The 15,669-nt window shown below is 40.3% G+C and overlaps 1 protein-coding gene across 2 annotated transcripts; it reads right to left on the bottom strand.

The window, feature by feature from the left end:
• Positions 1–1,479: 1,479 nt before the first annotated feature.
• Positions 1,480–14,685, bottom strand: prf1.5 (perforin 1.5). 2 transcript variants are annotated; one of them, XM_052094569.1, is made up of 3 exons: positions 14,431–14,685; positions 13,540–14,083; positions 1,480–3,580 (listed from the first exon to the last, which is right to left on the bottom strand). In XM_052094569.1, the coding sequence occupies exons 1-3, from the start codon at positions 14,438–14,440 to the stop codon at positions 2,557–2,559; spliced, it is 1,578 nt and encodes a 525-aa protein (XP_051950529.1). In that variant the 5' UTR covers positions 14,441–14,685; the 3' UTR covers positions 1,480–2,556. The 2 variants fall into 2 exon arrangements, with proteins under 2 accessions (XP_051950529.1, XP_051950530.1); XM_052094570.1 differs by having other exon boundaries at positions 14,494–14,685.
• Positions 14,686–15,669: the final 984 nt, after the last annotated feature.

The raw sequence follows: 15,669 nt of genomic DNA, 5'->3' as shown, positions 1-15,669 counted from the left end.
CATGTCCATTAATGTTTTTTAATGAACGCAGCCCTTATAGAAATCATCTTTATGTAACATTTACATTTAATGGGCTACAAATCTATTTTTACATATCTGAGTTAAGGTTTGTCTGTCTCTGCTGAAAATACTGTGTAAGGTGCTGTGGTGTTTAAAAGCCAGACTAAATTATGCCCACTCTGACCCACCTCATCTGCTATTATTTAAGGCAGCTCTGATGATGCTTTGGTTCTGTGTTAATTAAATTCACCCTTAAACTGTGTTGTCATGGAGCTTATCATTTAGTTTGAAAACATGAAATTCAACATTTAAATCTTTTATTTCATATTGCGCTATTAATTTTTATAACCTTAATCTCGTAACATTATTAATTGATAATTGCTGTGTAAATGCATTTATGCCACCTCTGAGCAGCATTAAACAGTGTAAATGCACCTAAATGCCACTGCAGAAGCAGCTTCTGTGCAAGATGGCTTGATGCAGAAATTATGAAAATTATGACAATGTTAAAGAGAATGCCTTAGTTTTTGTTCAATTAATTTCTGCATTTGACATCCCATGCTTGCATAGAATGTAATCCAGATTACAGACATATACTTTGTACAATGGCATGGTTTTATGGTTTTGGAGACTATCTGCCACACCTTGGGCGTGTGAGGTGAGCATCACATTGATGCTCACTATCAGAGTTTTCCAATGCTGAGTTCACTTTCAGAAAGCAAGCTTTTGAACATTTTAAAACATTTAAATATTTTAAATCTAACCCTATTTACCTCAGATCGCATTTACTGCTTCTTCAGAAAATATACATTTGCATTTTGAAGCTAAAATAAATTTGAGATGATAATCAAGTTCAGTTGGTCTTTAAAAGTTGCTGGAGAAATATGCGGGACATAATGCAGTTGTGATGACGATGTTTTGATTACATGATTGTTCCAAATATTGAATATCAGGAATGTATCGTATGTAAACCCTGATATAACACCGCATCAATGTTTCTTTAATAGTTCTGCACACCGCATATACACATCGATTGATGGTCCTTATACTGAGACAGAACGTTTCCGCCACTACTTTTGCCGGCAGGTTACCAGCTTGAACAGGGCCGTGAAGAACCACTTTCGGGTCAGAACCGGTGCCAACCTGCGATAGGTGCAACACCAGGACCAATATTACAGTCCTATCAGAAGGGCAACTGTACCCTTTTGATTGCAATTCTGATTGCTTTTATTTGTGAAATTTAAAATGACAGTTAGCTGACTAATTTAAATGAATTGCCTCAATACTCTCCCCATTTTACCAAAATTTCGGAAAAAAATAATTTGGGAGGCGAATTCGCGATAAACACACATTTCTGAGTGGAAACAGCTTCAGGGCAGATTTCTTTTGCGCTAAACCAAAATGTATGCAACTTTTTTTTAGGCATGATGTCATCACGCACAATAATGACAAAAAACAAGCTCTCTGTCAATGCACAAATGCACAAGAAAAGATCCACATATGCGTGCTATTCCACAAATGTGAAAATCAGTTGCAAATCTCATAAATTATATGAATTCATTAAAGTTTTGTGAAATGTACATTTATTTTTGAATCGAATACATTTTTGGTAAACTCCTTAAATTTAATTGTGGGTCTAATTGTATTTGTATGCAAATCAACGTATTGTAAATCTCCTTATTTATTTGTGAAATTTGAAATTCACCACAAATGTACCTCATTTTCCTCTTTCTGGGAGCAGTATGCAAAACTTCCTGTTCGAGGGATGTCTGTGATTCCACTTTCTTGCAGTACATTTACAATCAATCAGGTAAATATGTGTGCATTAAGACATTTTTCTTTTTGTTTACATAATTATGAAGACAGCAAAGAACAATCATATGACAACATATTTAAAGAATTGTTAGGTTGAACTAAGACTGAAAAAGCTCTTAAAGGATTCTCTAGAACAGAAATTGAGACTGGAATTTATTGATAAGTGCTGATTGTTGTTACTACTGTTATGCATGTTTAATTCAAACTCGTTCAATTATTTGATGAAAAACCTATCCTGTAACATTGCTGTGAATGTATCAAGAACTTATTCTGTGAAAAACAGTTGACAAGGTACTGAATGTAAATCTGATTAATTTTAAGGCAATTACATGCTACTACTACTACCACTTCTATTAAGAAAGAGGAGTAATAATGTGAGGAAGAAAAAGTTAAAATATCTTTTGATTTTAAAAACAGCCCTTAAACCCTTCAGCCACACATCAGTCTATGTCACTTCAAATTTAATTTCTAGAATTCAGCTGATTGCATATATACTGTATATGAGTGAGATTTTCATTTGTATTGTGTTTGTCAGAAAATAATTTTTTCTCACTAAAACATTATTCCAGCCACCACAAGAGCAATCCAAGCGAATACATTAACAGCTACACCAGCCATTTTTCCTCCAGACATCTAAAGACATTTGACATCAGACATTTGTCTAATCTCACCAGCCTTTGATGTCCCACCCTTATAATGTAATCCAGATTACAGACATATACTTTGTACAATGGCATGGTTTTATGGTTTTGGAGAATATCTGCTACACCTTGGGCCTGTGAGGTGAGCATCACATGAAGCAATATAGGTAAAGTAAAAGATGCCTCTCATTAATTTACAGCTGTGTGAGTGAGTTCCATGTTCAGGGCTGACCACACATCTCCCCAACATGTCATCAAAAAATACATCACTGTCCCACACCTCAAAAATAAGTTCATGACCAAACTCAATTGATCCAAAATCATAGATGATGTTCCATTTTGGGTTATTATTGTCCATAATCACCTCAGTCTCCTTGTACATAAGATTGTACCAAACTTTCACATAACCATCAGTGGGTGTAAAATGATCTGCATTCAAGCCTGCAGCTTTTTGCACAAAAACTGCTAACGTGCCATGGCCAGCTCGCAGGGGGCAGCAGTTGTGGTCCAGATTTGGTGCCTGATCGCATTCTTGGTCCTTTTTGTTATCTATGATAAGAAGGTTCTCTTCAATGTACTCGGTTAGTGCTCTTCTCAGATTGGCGCTCACCTCAGGATCAGCCACCAGGTGATGGAGAGGAAAAATTGCATATGATATGATGTCAGGGTTGTCATGCAAGCTAATCATCCAGCTCAAGTATGCTTCAGCTGGGTTTTGGTTGAAAACAAGGTCTGGGAAGTATTTCTCGCCTCCCAACACTTCAATCTTGTGTGTCATGAAACCCTGGTGAAATCCCATGCTCATGTTATCTTTAAGGATTCCAGAGCATTTGTTGGAGTGAGAGATATTGGCTGGTAAGAATCCCAAAGCCATTTTTAACTCAATGTTCAGGCAGTTTTTGATATCGGTTTCAGAGAAGCCTTTCAGTGTTGCAAGACAAGTTTGAAAAGCTGTGACCCGTCTCACTCGTCCTCCCAGATGTACTTGACGTATGTAGTGAGTGCCGTATGTATCTATAGTCCGTCGATACAGGGATCTTGCTTTGTCATCATATTGTGTCGGAAGTCGCTGGAGATGTTTTGAGAACTCTGTGCTGAGTTCTGGGTGGTCTTTAAGTCTGTAGCTGCAAATACACAAAAAATATTTATCAGCAAACTCTAGTGTGGTTTCTAAATAAAATCGATTTGACTGACTGTTTTCCAGTGTAATTTTCCTCCCCTTGACCAAATAATTACTTTTTGCATTAAGTAATTAGAAATTACTTAATGCATTCCCTGGGTTTATTTTTAAATAAAATAATGATTTGGCTGACTTTCTACTGTTATTTTGCTGAAGGATTAAATGCCAATCTAAGCGGCTTATAGAGATAATGGTTCTTCTTGATACACAATTCTAAAGAAGTCACCAGACTTTCTCCCATGAAAGATCTTACAAAAAAATTGACTGATGTCCACATACACTACCGTTCAAATGTTTTAGAACACTAATAAGAATTTTTTTTTTTTAATAATCTTATGCTTATGTTCTCCAAGGATGCAATACATTGATCAGGAATTAGCGTTCAGATATTTATAATGTTTCAAAGGACATTTTCTATTTAAATAAATGCTTTATTCAAATTTGTTCATCCATGAATCTTCTTGCAGCAATACTCATTGTACTGCTTCTGTACTGCATTTACATTTACATTTTTGCATTTGGCAGACGCTTTTATCCAAAGCGACTTACAAAGCCCTTATTACAGGGACAATTCCCCTGGAGCAACCTGGAGTTAAGTGCCTTGCTCAAGGACACAATGGTGGTGTTATGTGCTTAGACCACTACACCACCACCACTCCGTACTGTACTGCTCATTGAAGCTGCTAGTTTGAGGAGTCTGATTCTTAAACTAGAGACTGATCAATTTGTCGTCTTTTTGTTGTGCCTCTGGGCCATCCACTTCTCCCTCTGTACAGTTTTCTTTCTTCTTTTAAAACAGTAGTGTATGTGTAGCTTTTATCTCTCAAAATACAGGCTGGTGAATTTCAGGAGAAATGTGTTCCTTGGCCATGTTTAAACCAAAATTTGTCTTGTAAGTCTAAAGAAACTTGTAAGAAATATAAGTACAATTGGCCAATTGGAAAAATATACTGTGTTGTGATTTCCACACTTCAGCACATAGCACAACAGTTCTCTCATCATCTTATGTTCGAGATCCACCTATGTGAAGGGCATCCGTACCTGACCTCTGCAGAAGCATCCAATTGCACAAAGTCTGGCTAAACAGACTGCAGCACGTGACCTATGCTCTGTAAGGACCCACCCCCCTAACCTAAGAGCATATAACGACCTGCACGCGCTGCTGCTCAGTTGACATTCGCTTCTCGCGACCTCTGTTTTTTTCTCTCACCTCGGTTGGTATTTGACTTTCACTAATTTGTCTACAGGAGGACACATCGCTCAGATCAGCCTCCGCCAGACGTGACTGTCTTGTTTCAGCCAGGTTAGCTGTTTACTGTTTATTGCAAGCCATCCACGCTTGCTTAAACTACCACCAGGCTGCCCGCCTTTCTCTCGCACCACTCCCCCTGCTCCTGGGACCCCCTCCCGGCCCTAGAAAACATTCTCCCCATCCTCCCTGCATGTGCTAAGCATATGAGGTATATTTGGAGGGACCCGAAGTGAAGGATATGACAGCCCTCTATTGCCAGACACTTTAATCCCTCTCAAGGTGGCCTACTTGCCCCCCCAAGCCTGTTCTCCCCAACAAAATGGACCGGACATACACCAGGCCTCTTTCAAAGCCTAGACCTTGGCTGTCAGGGCCCTTCTCTCTGCATACCAGGCTGAACTCCTGGTCGACATGGGGCAGCAACTAGAGAAAGGGACCCCCACACCCTCTCTGTGGAAGGAGATTGTCACAGTCAATGACCTTGTTCTCCGTAATGCCCGTCAGGCCGTCCAAGCCTGCGGGTGCTCTATGGCTTTCTTAGTGGCCGGAGAACGTGCGATTTGGCTTAATCTGTCGGGCCTCCCTGACAGTGAGAAGCGGCGCATTGCGGGTGCCCCTGTAGAGCCTGGCCAGGCTCTCTTTGGCCCTGCTGTCACTTTATTGCAACAGCGTTGCGATGATAAGAAAAAGGAGGACGAAGCGCTTAAATTATGCCTTCCTAGGAAAGCGGCAGGCGCCCCATTCTGTACCCATTCATTATGGTGAATGGGTACAGACACCAGTATTCCAAGAAACCCCCAACTTTTGGCAGCATTATCTTTTCTCACACAGAAAAGAGCGCTGCTCTCATTCTAAAAGAAGAAAGCTGAAGAAATTATCTTCAGCTTAGCACCGCTGAAAATAATGTTAATGTCTAAGGATCCTAACATACATAGACGATTGGTTAATCATAGCCAATTCCAAGGAGAAAGTGGTGCAAGACACTCGCCGTGTGCTCACACACATCACATCACTCGGGTTCAGGGTGAATGTGAACAAGAGCAATTTTTCCTGGGTCTGGATCTGAATTCAATCTCCATGCGTGCGCGCCTTTCACAAGAACGCATTCGCTCTCTAATGAATTATCTATCACAATTCCAACAAGTGGTGGTATAGTGGGCTAAAGCACATATGTTAATCAGAAGGTCACTGGTTCGAGCCCCACGGCCACCACCATTGTGTCCTTGAGCAAGTCATTTAACTCCAAGTTTGGTCCGGGGGGATTGTCCCTGTAATAATTGCACTGTAAGTCGCTTTGGATAAAAGCGTCTGCCAAATGCATAAATGTAAATTCAAGGAGGGGACGAAAGTGCCATATCGCACATGTCTCAGATCACAGGGTCTCATGGCAACAGCTACTTGCAGGGGCATCATGTGCTCATTTGCTGTGACAATACCACAGCAGTGGCACATATCAATCGCCAGGGCGGCATGCGCTCGCCCAAGCTTCATGCCCTAGCTCACAGGCTTTTAGTGTGGAGCAGGTGGCACTTCCTGTCTTTACGCGTGACCCGTGTTCCAGGCATTTTGAACAGGGGCACGGACCTTCTGTCGAGGGGGAACCCGCTCTACGGAGACTGGCGCCTCCACCTCCAGATAGTGGGCATGTTGTGGGAAAGATTCTGACAGGCAACTGTAGATCTCTTCGCCTCGCGTGATAACTCCCATTGTCCTATGTTCTTCTCACTAAAGGACGAGGATGCGCCCCTTGGCGTGGACGCACTAGCCCACCTGTGGCCCAAAGTGCAGGGTAATACCTACCCTGGCCAGGGTAAGAGAGCAGGGCCTGTCCCTCATTTTGATGGCACCCATGTGGCCCATAGCACCATGGCTGGCAGAGATAATTCCTCTTCTGCATGCCCAACCATGGCACCTCCCTCTACACACAGACCTGTTGTCTCAGGTGAACGGGGAGCTATATCACCCACACCCGGATAGGGTGGCTCTTTGGGCTTGGCCCATGAGAGGACAAATGTAAGCTCAGTGGGGCTCCCCCCACGGGTAGTTGCCACTATACAGAATGCTAGGGCCTCCTCCACAAGGCCCCTATATGACTGTAAGTGGCAAGTGTTTGAAGGGTGATGTGATGGACATGGTTCCACATCATATCAGTGTTAAGTCTCTGATATTTTGTATTTTTTACAAGACCTTATGGACAATGGCAGGTCTTTTTCCACTATTAAGGTCTACTTGGCGGCTATTTCCGCTTGTCATTTTGGGTTTGACGGCTCAACGGCAGGGCAGCACCCCCTCATTCGTAGATTTATGAAGGGTGCTCGATGTTCTCTCCCAGTTACTCGGAGAACTGTTCCTGAGTGGGACCTCTCCATGGTGCTGGAGGCTTTATGTCAGCCGCCTTTTGAGCCCCTGGGAAGTATTTCCCTAAAATTGCTGTCTTTCAAGACAGCGTTGCTCCTGGCCTTAGCATCAGCTAAACGTGTCAGTGACCTGCATGCACTCTGTTCATTCCTCGTGCACTAAATTCTCTCTTAGTAGAGATAAGGTTTTCCTGAAGCCTAACCCGGCCTTTATGCCAAAATACTTCCCAGCATTCTCGTGTGAGGTAATCGAGCTTTCCGCTATTCACCCTCCTCCTTTTTCATCTGCGGAGGATCAGAGGCTGAACAGTCCGTTCCCTGTGGGCTTACTTGGATAGGACCAGTGCTTTTCGGAAGAGTAATCAGCTTGGGCCCTTTATCTCTTGGGCCCCCCCTCACTCTGGGAATCCCAATTCTAAGCAACGCCTCTCGCATTGGCTTGTGGAAGCTATAATTTTGGCTTATGAATCTAGGGGAGTGCTGCCTCCAGAAAGGCATCAGCCCATTCCACAAGGGGCATGGCTGCCTCTTGGGCTCTGTTCAGGGGAGTTTCATTGCAGGACATCTGTTCTGCTGCCAGCTGGGCTTCTCCCCATACTTTCGTACGTTACTACCGGCTGGATGTTACCAGGACCCCGGTAGCTTGGGGGTGGGTTCTTCATAGCCCCTCCCCTGTTAGCACCTTTTCTTTATTTTTATATATATATATATATATAGAGAGAGAGAGAGAGAGAGAGAGAGAGAGAGAGAGAGAGAGAGAGGGGGAGAGAGGGGTAATGGGCTAGTTGGCCGTGCACATTCATGTCACCAAGCATGCATTAGCATTCCTACCTAGGTGTTGTCTTTACTTTATGCTGCTAGGCTGATTCTTATGTTTGTGCCACTAACATGTTATTTATGCTCTACCTGTACACAGTTCTCACTTGTGTGCTTCAGGGTTGCCATGTTTGTGATTTATGGGATGTGTCAAGCACCGCCTCTCTGGGGCGACCGTTCCCTTAACTGGCTTGCAGGACCTCACTGTAAATGTATTGTGCAATCGGGGAGCTGTTATTGTCTCCCATAGGTGATTTTCAAACACGAGATGATTAAAGAGAACAATAGGTTACTCACGTAACCCTGGTTCTCTGAAACATTGAGTAGAGAGATCCACCAAGCTTGCCCCGCTTGCTGCACGAGAAGCGAATATACTTACTGAGGAGCAGCAGCGTGTGCAGGTCGTTATATGCTCTTAGGTAAGGGGGTGGGTCCTTATTTAGCATAGGTCACACGCTTCTGTCTGTCTAGCCAGATTTGGTGCAATTGGATGCTTCTGCAGAGGTCAGGTACGGATGCCCTTCACATAGGTGGACCTCTCCACTCGATGTTTCAGAGAACCGGGGTTATGTGAGTAACCTATTGTTTTCAACAGTTCCAAAACATTTTAATTAAAATTTTTTATAAAACACTTATTTCAAATAGTAATTATAATTTGTAATCATTTCAATATATAATTGTGACAAGGTTCGTTGTGTGACTGTAAAGGAGGAAGCAGGAGCCAGTTTCAACAGTCCATGTGAGTCACTTTTATTACAAACAAAGCAGATTTTCAGCATAAATGAAACAAAATACTGCTTTTCAGCATAATCAAATCAAAATATTGCTTTCAGCATAAACACACTCTGAAAATGGACATGCTGTCTCTGGTGTGCATTCCCCCCATCTCTCCATCTCCCTACCTCTCTCTCTCTGTGGACTGGGTCATTTTTTTATCTCCCCCGTCCCTCACTGCAAACAAATGGTATTTAGTAGCAATTCATCTCAGGTGGAACTTCTTTACTTTTTTTTTTTTAAATAAATGTATTGCGTCCATGTCTCTAAAAAAAATGTTTTTGTGTTCTAAAATTTTTTAATGATAGTGTAATTTTCATAGAAGCTTGGTCATTACATGGTCATTGCACAGTGTTGTGACTGGGATCTTGTGGGCACCACTGCAAAATCACTTAATGGGTGCTCATTGCTCACCCTCTCACAGCCTACAAGAATGAACAATGTTATATGTAACTATAACATTGTATTGCTGCTTAATATATCTCAACCAAATTGGTACTTTCAAGACACTTTAATTAATTATGAGAAAACTAAGTAGGGTAAACTTTATCACTGTACAAAATGTTTGTTTTTTTATTAACATTAGTAAATGCTTTCCTATATATTCTGTGCAATCAATGGGTTCATCCAAAAGCTAAAAAAAAAAATACTTTCAGAGGCTTTATTTGGAGTTAGGATGAATATAAGGTGCCAGTCCAATGCAGACCAGACGGAACACTGGAGGTTAAGTAATTCACTAAATTGGGAGCATCATAGCACTCTTTGCAGCTAGGTGTATTCACTCCTACAATCTGACCAAAAGTTTAGTTTCAGGCTGCAGATGATGTTTGGACCACTCAACATTTTTGGCAGACATGGGACAATGGTAATAAGTACAAAGATTCAGATTGTATAATGTATCATTTAATTTTAACATGGTTGGCAGTGATTGGATGATGCTGGCCATTAGTTCTAATCAGAATTAATTATGCTAATTTCTAATTAAATGTCTGTAAAGTCTCAAAAACATGAATAACCACTCTTGGAAAAGATAAACAATTTAAGGAAATCTGACATTCTATAGCTTGGTATTATTTACAATTTCACAACTTAGTCCCGCTGTCCACATACAGTATATGAACAATATTTTAGGAAAACTATTTACTCTAGAATGTTTTATGTATTTATGGTTTGCAAGTTTCTTTGGGACTATTAGTTACAACTCAAAAAGGGAATTTGAAAATGCACACAGCAGTCATGCTCTGGTTTGAGGAGGTTTAAGAGGGGTGTAATAGACTCATTTAGATGTCATTTGAGTTCTTGGAGTTTGAAGTACTGACCACTGTGGATAAGTGGTCATAGTGTATGGGACAGTTTTGAACAGGGTTGTCGGCAGTTCCGATGCCCTCTCTTCCTCTCTGCATCTCTGTGCAGCAGTGCAGCACACATCGGCACATCAGACACAGACAGGCAGGCAGCAGCTCCTCCCAGTTCCTATCCCAGTTGTGTTTTTCTTGGCTTGTGTGAGTGAGGTGAGTGGTGATGAATAAAAGACTAAGCTACTAGTGCCTCAACTTTACAGCTAATTAGCCAAAAGCCAAATATAGTTATCTTGTGTCTTGCTAACATGCATGACTCATGAGCTACTAGCTAATGCAATAAGTTAGCTAAAGTTTAGCTAAGGCAGTATATCATGGCCATACAGGCTAATGTACTGCTTAATGGAGACACTACAGGTGAATACAATAAAATCTTTGTCTAATAACGTCATCACAATCGCCACATTGATATGCAGATTAGGCATTAACTAATTAAAATGTGCTAATTTGCATACATTGAAGTGTTATGTATTCCAATAACACCAAAATAATTAAAACGATTTATTACCTTGTGCAAAATAAACAAATTATTAGTGAAACTATGTCCCTCTCCATGGTGCAGTCATTGATTCTAAATATAAAGTTGAAACTAGAAACATAGAAAACATGCACATTGTGGCATAGTTTCCTTTGCTGTTGCCTATACTCTTGTGATAAACCTAGTGAATACTAAAGAAGACCATAGTCTCTGTGTGAACTGATTATTTTGTAGAAATCTGTTGAGTATGAAACAATTGCGTGAGTGTGAGGGAATTTAAATAAATGGGTTAGGAAGTCAGAATTGTGTTAATATATTTAACGTTTGTTTAAAAAAAAAAAAATTTATTAGTAATTATGAGAAGTGCCCTTTTTTTCCACTTGAGCACCTCCCCCCCAAAATGTCCATGCATCAAGGGCGAGTCTAGCCCCTTTTTAGAGGTGCTTCAGCACCCCTAAAAAGGAGCTCAGCACCCTTAAAACTTGGAGTAAGAAATGTTGTTATTCTAAAAATTTTGTTCGTCTTTGACAAGGTTAAATAATGTCCAAAACATACTCCGTAGTTTGTGGTTTAAAATGTATGTGCTCAGCACGACCGTCATCCAGCGCGAAACACACGCAGAGGGAGAACCCGTTATGTAGTGTTGTGAATCAACTAAGTTGCTCCAAAGCTGTGTCTCACACTTCTTTCCATTTACCTAGAGTTGTTCTGATTCTGAAACCATATCGGTGAGTACTGAGTCAGTATCCTGAATCACCATGATACACCTATAATAAGTGTTTATTTTCGGACTGTTTTAGTCCAGCGGATCGCCACCGCTGTGGAGTAGCACAGGGCCTGGGTGACTCGTCCATAGTCATAAACGGAGAGAAGGAGCGCCGGTTACAATGTTCTTCCACAAGACGCATGCAGTTCTGTTTATTAAATGCTAGAGCGTGAAAACAAACAGCAGCGCGACAAATAAACTTCGTACCTGTGTAGTGCGTACGTGTGTCTCTGTTGGTAAAGTTTATCGTTAATTTGATACTCATTTTAACAATCGGGAGTTATGTAAACATGACATCACGTGCGTCTTTTCTGGTCAGTCGTCATGGAAACATGAATCCATGGCGTTTGGACCAGAGTGAAAACAAACATATAACTGTATACCACCAGTATGTGTGAAAACACTCACTGTGGCTTTTTAAATGAATTGTTATTAATTCCTAGATTTATATCTGTTATTTTTCAGTTGTGGCTGACTATCAAACTAGACAATAAAAGAAAGTTTAATGTTTTTCTTTTGCTGTATTTATTCATTCCTCACACACAGAGGATTTAACCTGAACCAGGCTTAACCCCTGAACTCCTAGCATTACTCTCTCTCTCTCTCTCTCTGTGCGTGTGTGTGTGTGTGTGTGTGTGTGTGGCCTGCCAGTGAGCAATGGACATACGACAGTTCTTTAAAAGAAAAAAGACAGATTCAGGTGAGAGACTAGAGACAGTCCATAATGACCTCTGTCTTCTTTTTTTTTTTTTTTTTTTGTTGTTCCTCTGAAAAGTGTTAAGCTAAAGTAACAGATAATGCAAACCAGCTATCTGTTGTTGTATCAAATTACTTATCTAGGCAATCCCCTGCTTTTATTTTTTTTTATTTATTTCAAACCTACAATGGAGAATACAGCTTCTCTTGTGAAAGGAATTTGTGATTTAAAAAAGTTTCTAAGCCCAATAATAATAATAATAAAGACATTTAAAATGCTACGCCTCTGTGTGCCTTTTGATCATATCCTGAGAACCTGTAAATGGTCTCCATAAAATTTTTGTGACATGACAAACTGACCTCAACTCTCCTGCCTACAATATATTTGTGTATGATTGTCAGTGCCAAGGGAAAGAGAGGGAGATGGAGAAGGTGAAAGGGAAATGGAGAGCATGCAGGAAGAACCAGGTGAGGAAACAACAACAATAAATTGACATATAGTGAATAGTGGCAAGCAAAACAGTAACTCCTATACTAACTTATTGGCATTAAGTAGCCTATATTATGTTTACTTTTGTAACATTATTTTACACCACATTTTTTCATAATAAAGGAGGAGGAAAACAACAGGGAGGGTCCATAAGGGATGAGAGGGAATTGACTAGTGAAAGAAATGAAGAGACAGAGGGAGTGCAACATAGAGACCACCAAGCCAAAGCAGCAGAGACAGAAGAGAGCTGTTCAGACTTAGGGATAAGGACACTGGTCCTAAACAGTTTAAGCTGTCTCAATACCCTCATACTCAGTTTGGCACACAAAAAAAGAGCCTTTTAAGAACCATTTTTTGTAAATAATTTACAGAGGATGAGTTACATTTTGTTGTCCAAGTACCTGTTACTTTGTTCAATGACAATAAAGTTGAATCTAATCTAACCAATCTGATGACTGTTGATACAAAAGGAGGCACATGGAGTTAACGGTCAGGAAAACCAGCTGAGTGAAGAAGGTTTTGTGTTTGTTACAGGGGGCTTTCTGTGTGAACTCTCACAATTAAGCTGGTGCTCTGAAAAGGTCTAAAAAAATAAAAAAAATCTGGATTTTGGAGTTAGTTGAACCAATGTTAAAATGATAAAGTTATTTTTCAATAGACATATTTTTTATTTTTGTATGAAAAGAGGGTGGGTGGTGGCAGTGGGGCTCATTGGGTGCTCAGCACCCCTAAAGCTCTGACCCTAGAATCGCCTCTGCCATGCATGTTCCTGATTGTCAGCATGTTCAAAGACTGAGAGAGCTTGATCGATATGGGCCCCCTTATACTGTGGTACCCAGTGCGACTGTCCCGCTGCAAAGGGCCATTACCAGATTCATAGAGTGAGCAAGATTTGAAGAAAGTCATCTGGACTTACCTGTAATATGTGCAGCTGATCTCATGTAGAGCAAATGTTGCTTTATCCATTGTATTCTGAGACTGAGCAAATATAGCAATATCTGAACGGCTCCCTCCCAAAATTGCCTTGCCTTGATCATCCAGGTTAAGTTCCATTGCCCAGTTGTTATTAATGAGTGAAGTTGAGCTCTTCATCAGGGAGTCAACGGAGTGATGAAGAGCACTATAAAGTTGTTTGCTGCAGCGGCTAAAGGGACGCCAGTCCAGGACGGCTGAGGGAAGTTTCTGCATCTGCCCACCCTGAAAGCGGTTCTTACAGATGGTACAAGTGACATTGTCCAGCAAGTGTGACTTGACATTGATCAAAAAGGCACCTTTACGGCGCATTGTTACAAAATCAAAGCCTTCTCCTGCCAGATTGTAGCCAGGCACAAAGGGAGCTTTCTCACATTCTACAGGAGAACCTGAGTGGCAAGCTGAACTCCTGTCCCAGGGTGTCAACATCATAGAAATACAGAGAAACATGTAGCAAACACTGCTGTGTTTTGTATCCATGATGATGTCTGGAAAATTACAGAAGGTTCAGGTTTAATTTTTCATTTCCATTTAGATGGAAAAACATAATTAAGGAAGCAGTATTCATGCAGGATTCAAATGTCCATAATTTTGCAGCCAGAAAGATATTAGTATTATTTTAACAACACATACAGAGTAAGTGGAAAGGTGTTGCTACAACTTTGAAAATGTGCATTCTGACAGTCTGAAATAATAGTTTTTTCTAATTCATGCTTCACACTGACAGAAAGTCCTTATTTTGTTGTTTTTGTAAATTTAAAGTACACTTCACTAAATATCAGAATTTAGAATGAGCACTGTATAAAAATATTATTTGAAGTTCAATATCACCCACCAAGTAGCATGCAAAAGTCTTTTATCAACAGTCCTGCTGTGTTAAACCTCCATATTGACCTACTTCAGAAAAGTCCTTTTCTCTGTCCTCTCAAAACCACTGTTTCTTCATGAAATGTTTTTGCTGTAGAGTTGCATTTTTGGAATACTAATGCTGAAAAGGCATGCTGCGCTAAGCTGGAGTCTTTATTATTTGCTGCAAGAAGTTTCTTCTTCCGTGTCAGACAGATTTTATTCGCTCACTGGTTTTGTTTTGATTTTTGAATACCAGCTGTGCAGTGGGGGAGGGTTCTCATGAGACTTTTCCCGCATGAAGGAGTGAGGATGAAGTGCAAGGTCATGATTTATCAGATGAATGCAGGACACATGAATAACAATGTGGACCATATATTTTCATTTTGATACAAGGGTTTTACTTTGTCTTCATATTGTGTCGAAATCCAGTGCTGAGTTTTGTAAGTCTGTAACTGCAAACACACAAAATAGCATACTCTTTAGTGTGGTTACTAAATAAAAATGTGTTTTCCAGTGTTTTCTTTCCTCCACTTAACCAAATCATTTTGTGAGAAAGTACTTCCCTGCAAAATCTTTCCCTGGGTTTATTTATAAAAATAAACGATGATTAAGCTTTTCCAGTGTTTTGTTTGCTAAAAGAATTGGTTAGAGAAGGACTAAATGGCAGTCTAAGCACCTTTCGGTGATGATAGTTCTTGATACTCAATTCAAAATAGACTTGCTCCCAATTAAATATGTTACAAACCATGAACTGACATTGATCAGACATTGGCGATGGGCCTTAAGCAAATCAGAAAATGTGAGTCATAATAATCAAACTAATGCATTTGTTTAAACCTTTTTTAGATATTTGCATATACTGTAGCATAGGAAACAATTTGGCAGATTTTCAAAAGGGATGCATGGAAACAGATGTTTAGGTTTAGGTTATATGGTAATTACCAGAAGAGAAAAAAAGAAATGTGATTCATTTCTTGCATGTTTGCAGAGAGAGCCTTTAAAAAGTCTATGTCTTTAAACCAGATCCGTTTATTTTCAGATAAATTGCTACAAATATATACTGACTAACTTGTTCAACAAGATTCTTTCCAAAATGTTGTTTGCCAATACAGTAGTTGACTTGAAAGAAAACTTACTGTAGAAGGGAGAAGTGGACAGATCACACAAAAAAGCTAACCTCGCAGCAATGCTGAGAATGCAACATGCATTTCAGTTATGTTATAAA

The sequence above is a fragment of the Xyrauchen texanus genome, chromosome 27 (assembly GCF_025860055.1).
Source record: "Xyrauchen texanus isolate HMW12.3.18 chromosome 27, RBS_HiC_50CHRs, whole genome shotgun sequence".
In the NCBI taxonomy this organism is placed as follows: domain Eukaryota; kingdom Metazoa; phylum Chordata; class Actinopteri; order Cypriniformes; family Catostomidae; genus Xyrauchen; species Xyrauchen texanus.
Note: the sequence above shows the minus strand (reverse complement) of the source record. Positions and strands in the feature narration are given on the sequence as shown.

Coding starts and splice junctions, on each gene's coding strand:
- prf1.5 (XM_052094569.1), bottom strand. Junction 3,581..13,539: donor ATCAGCTGCACATATTACAG/GTAAGTCCAGAT, acceptor GTGTATTTGCAG/CTACAGACTTAAAGACCACC.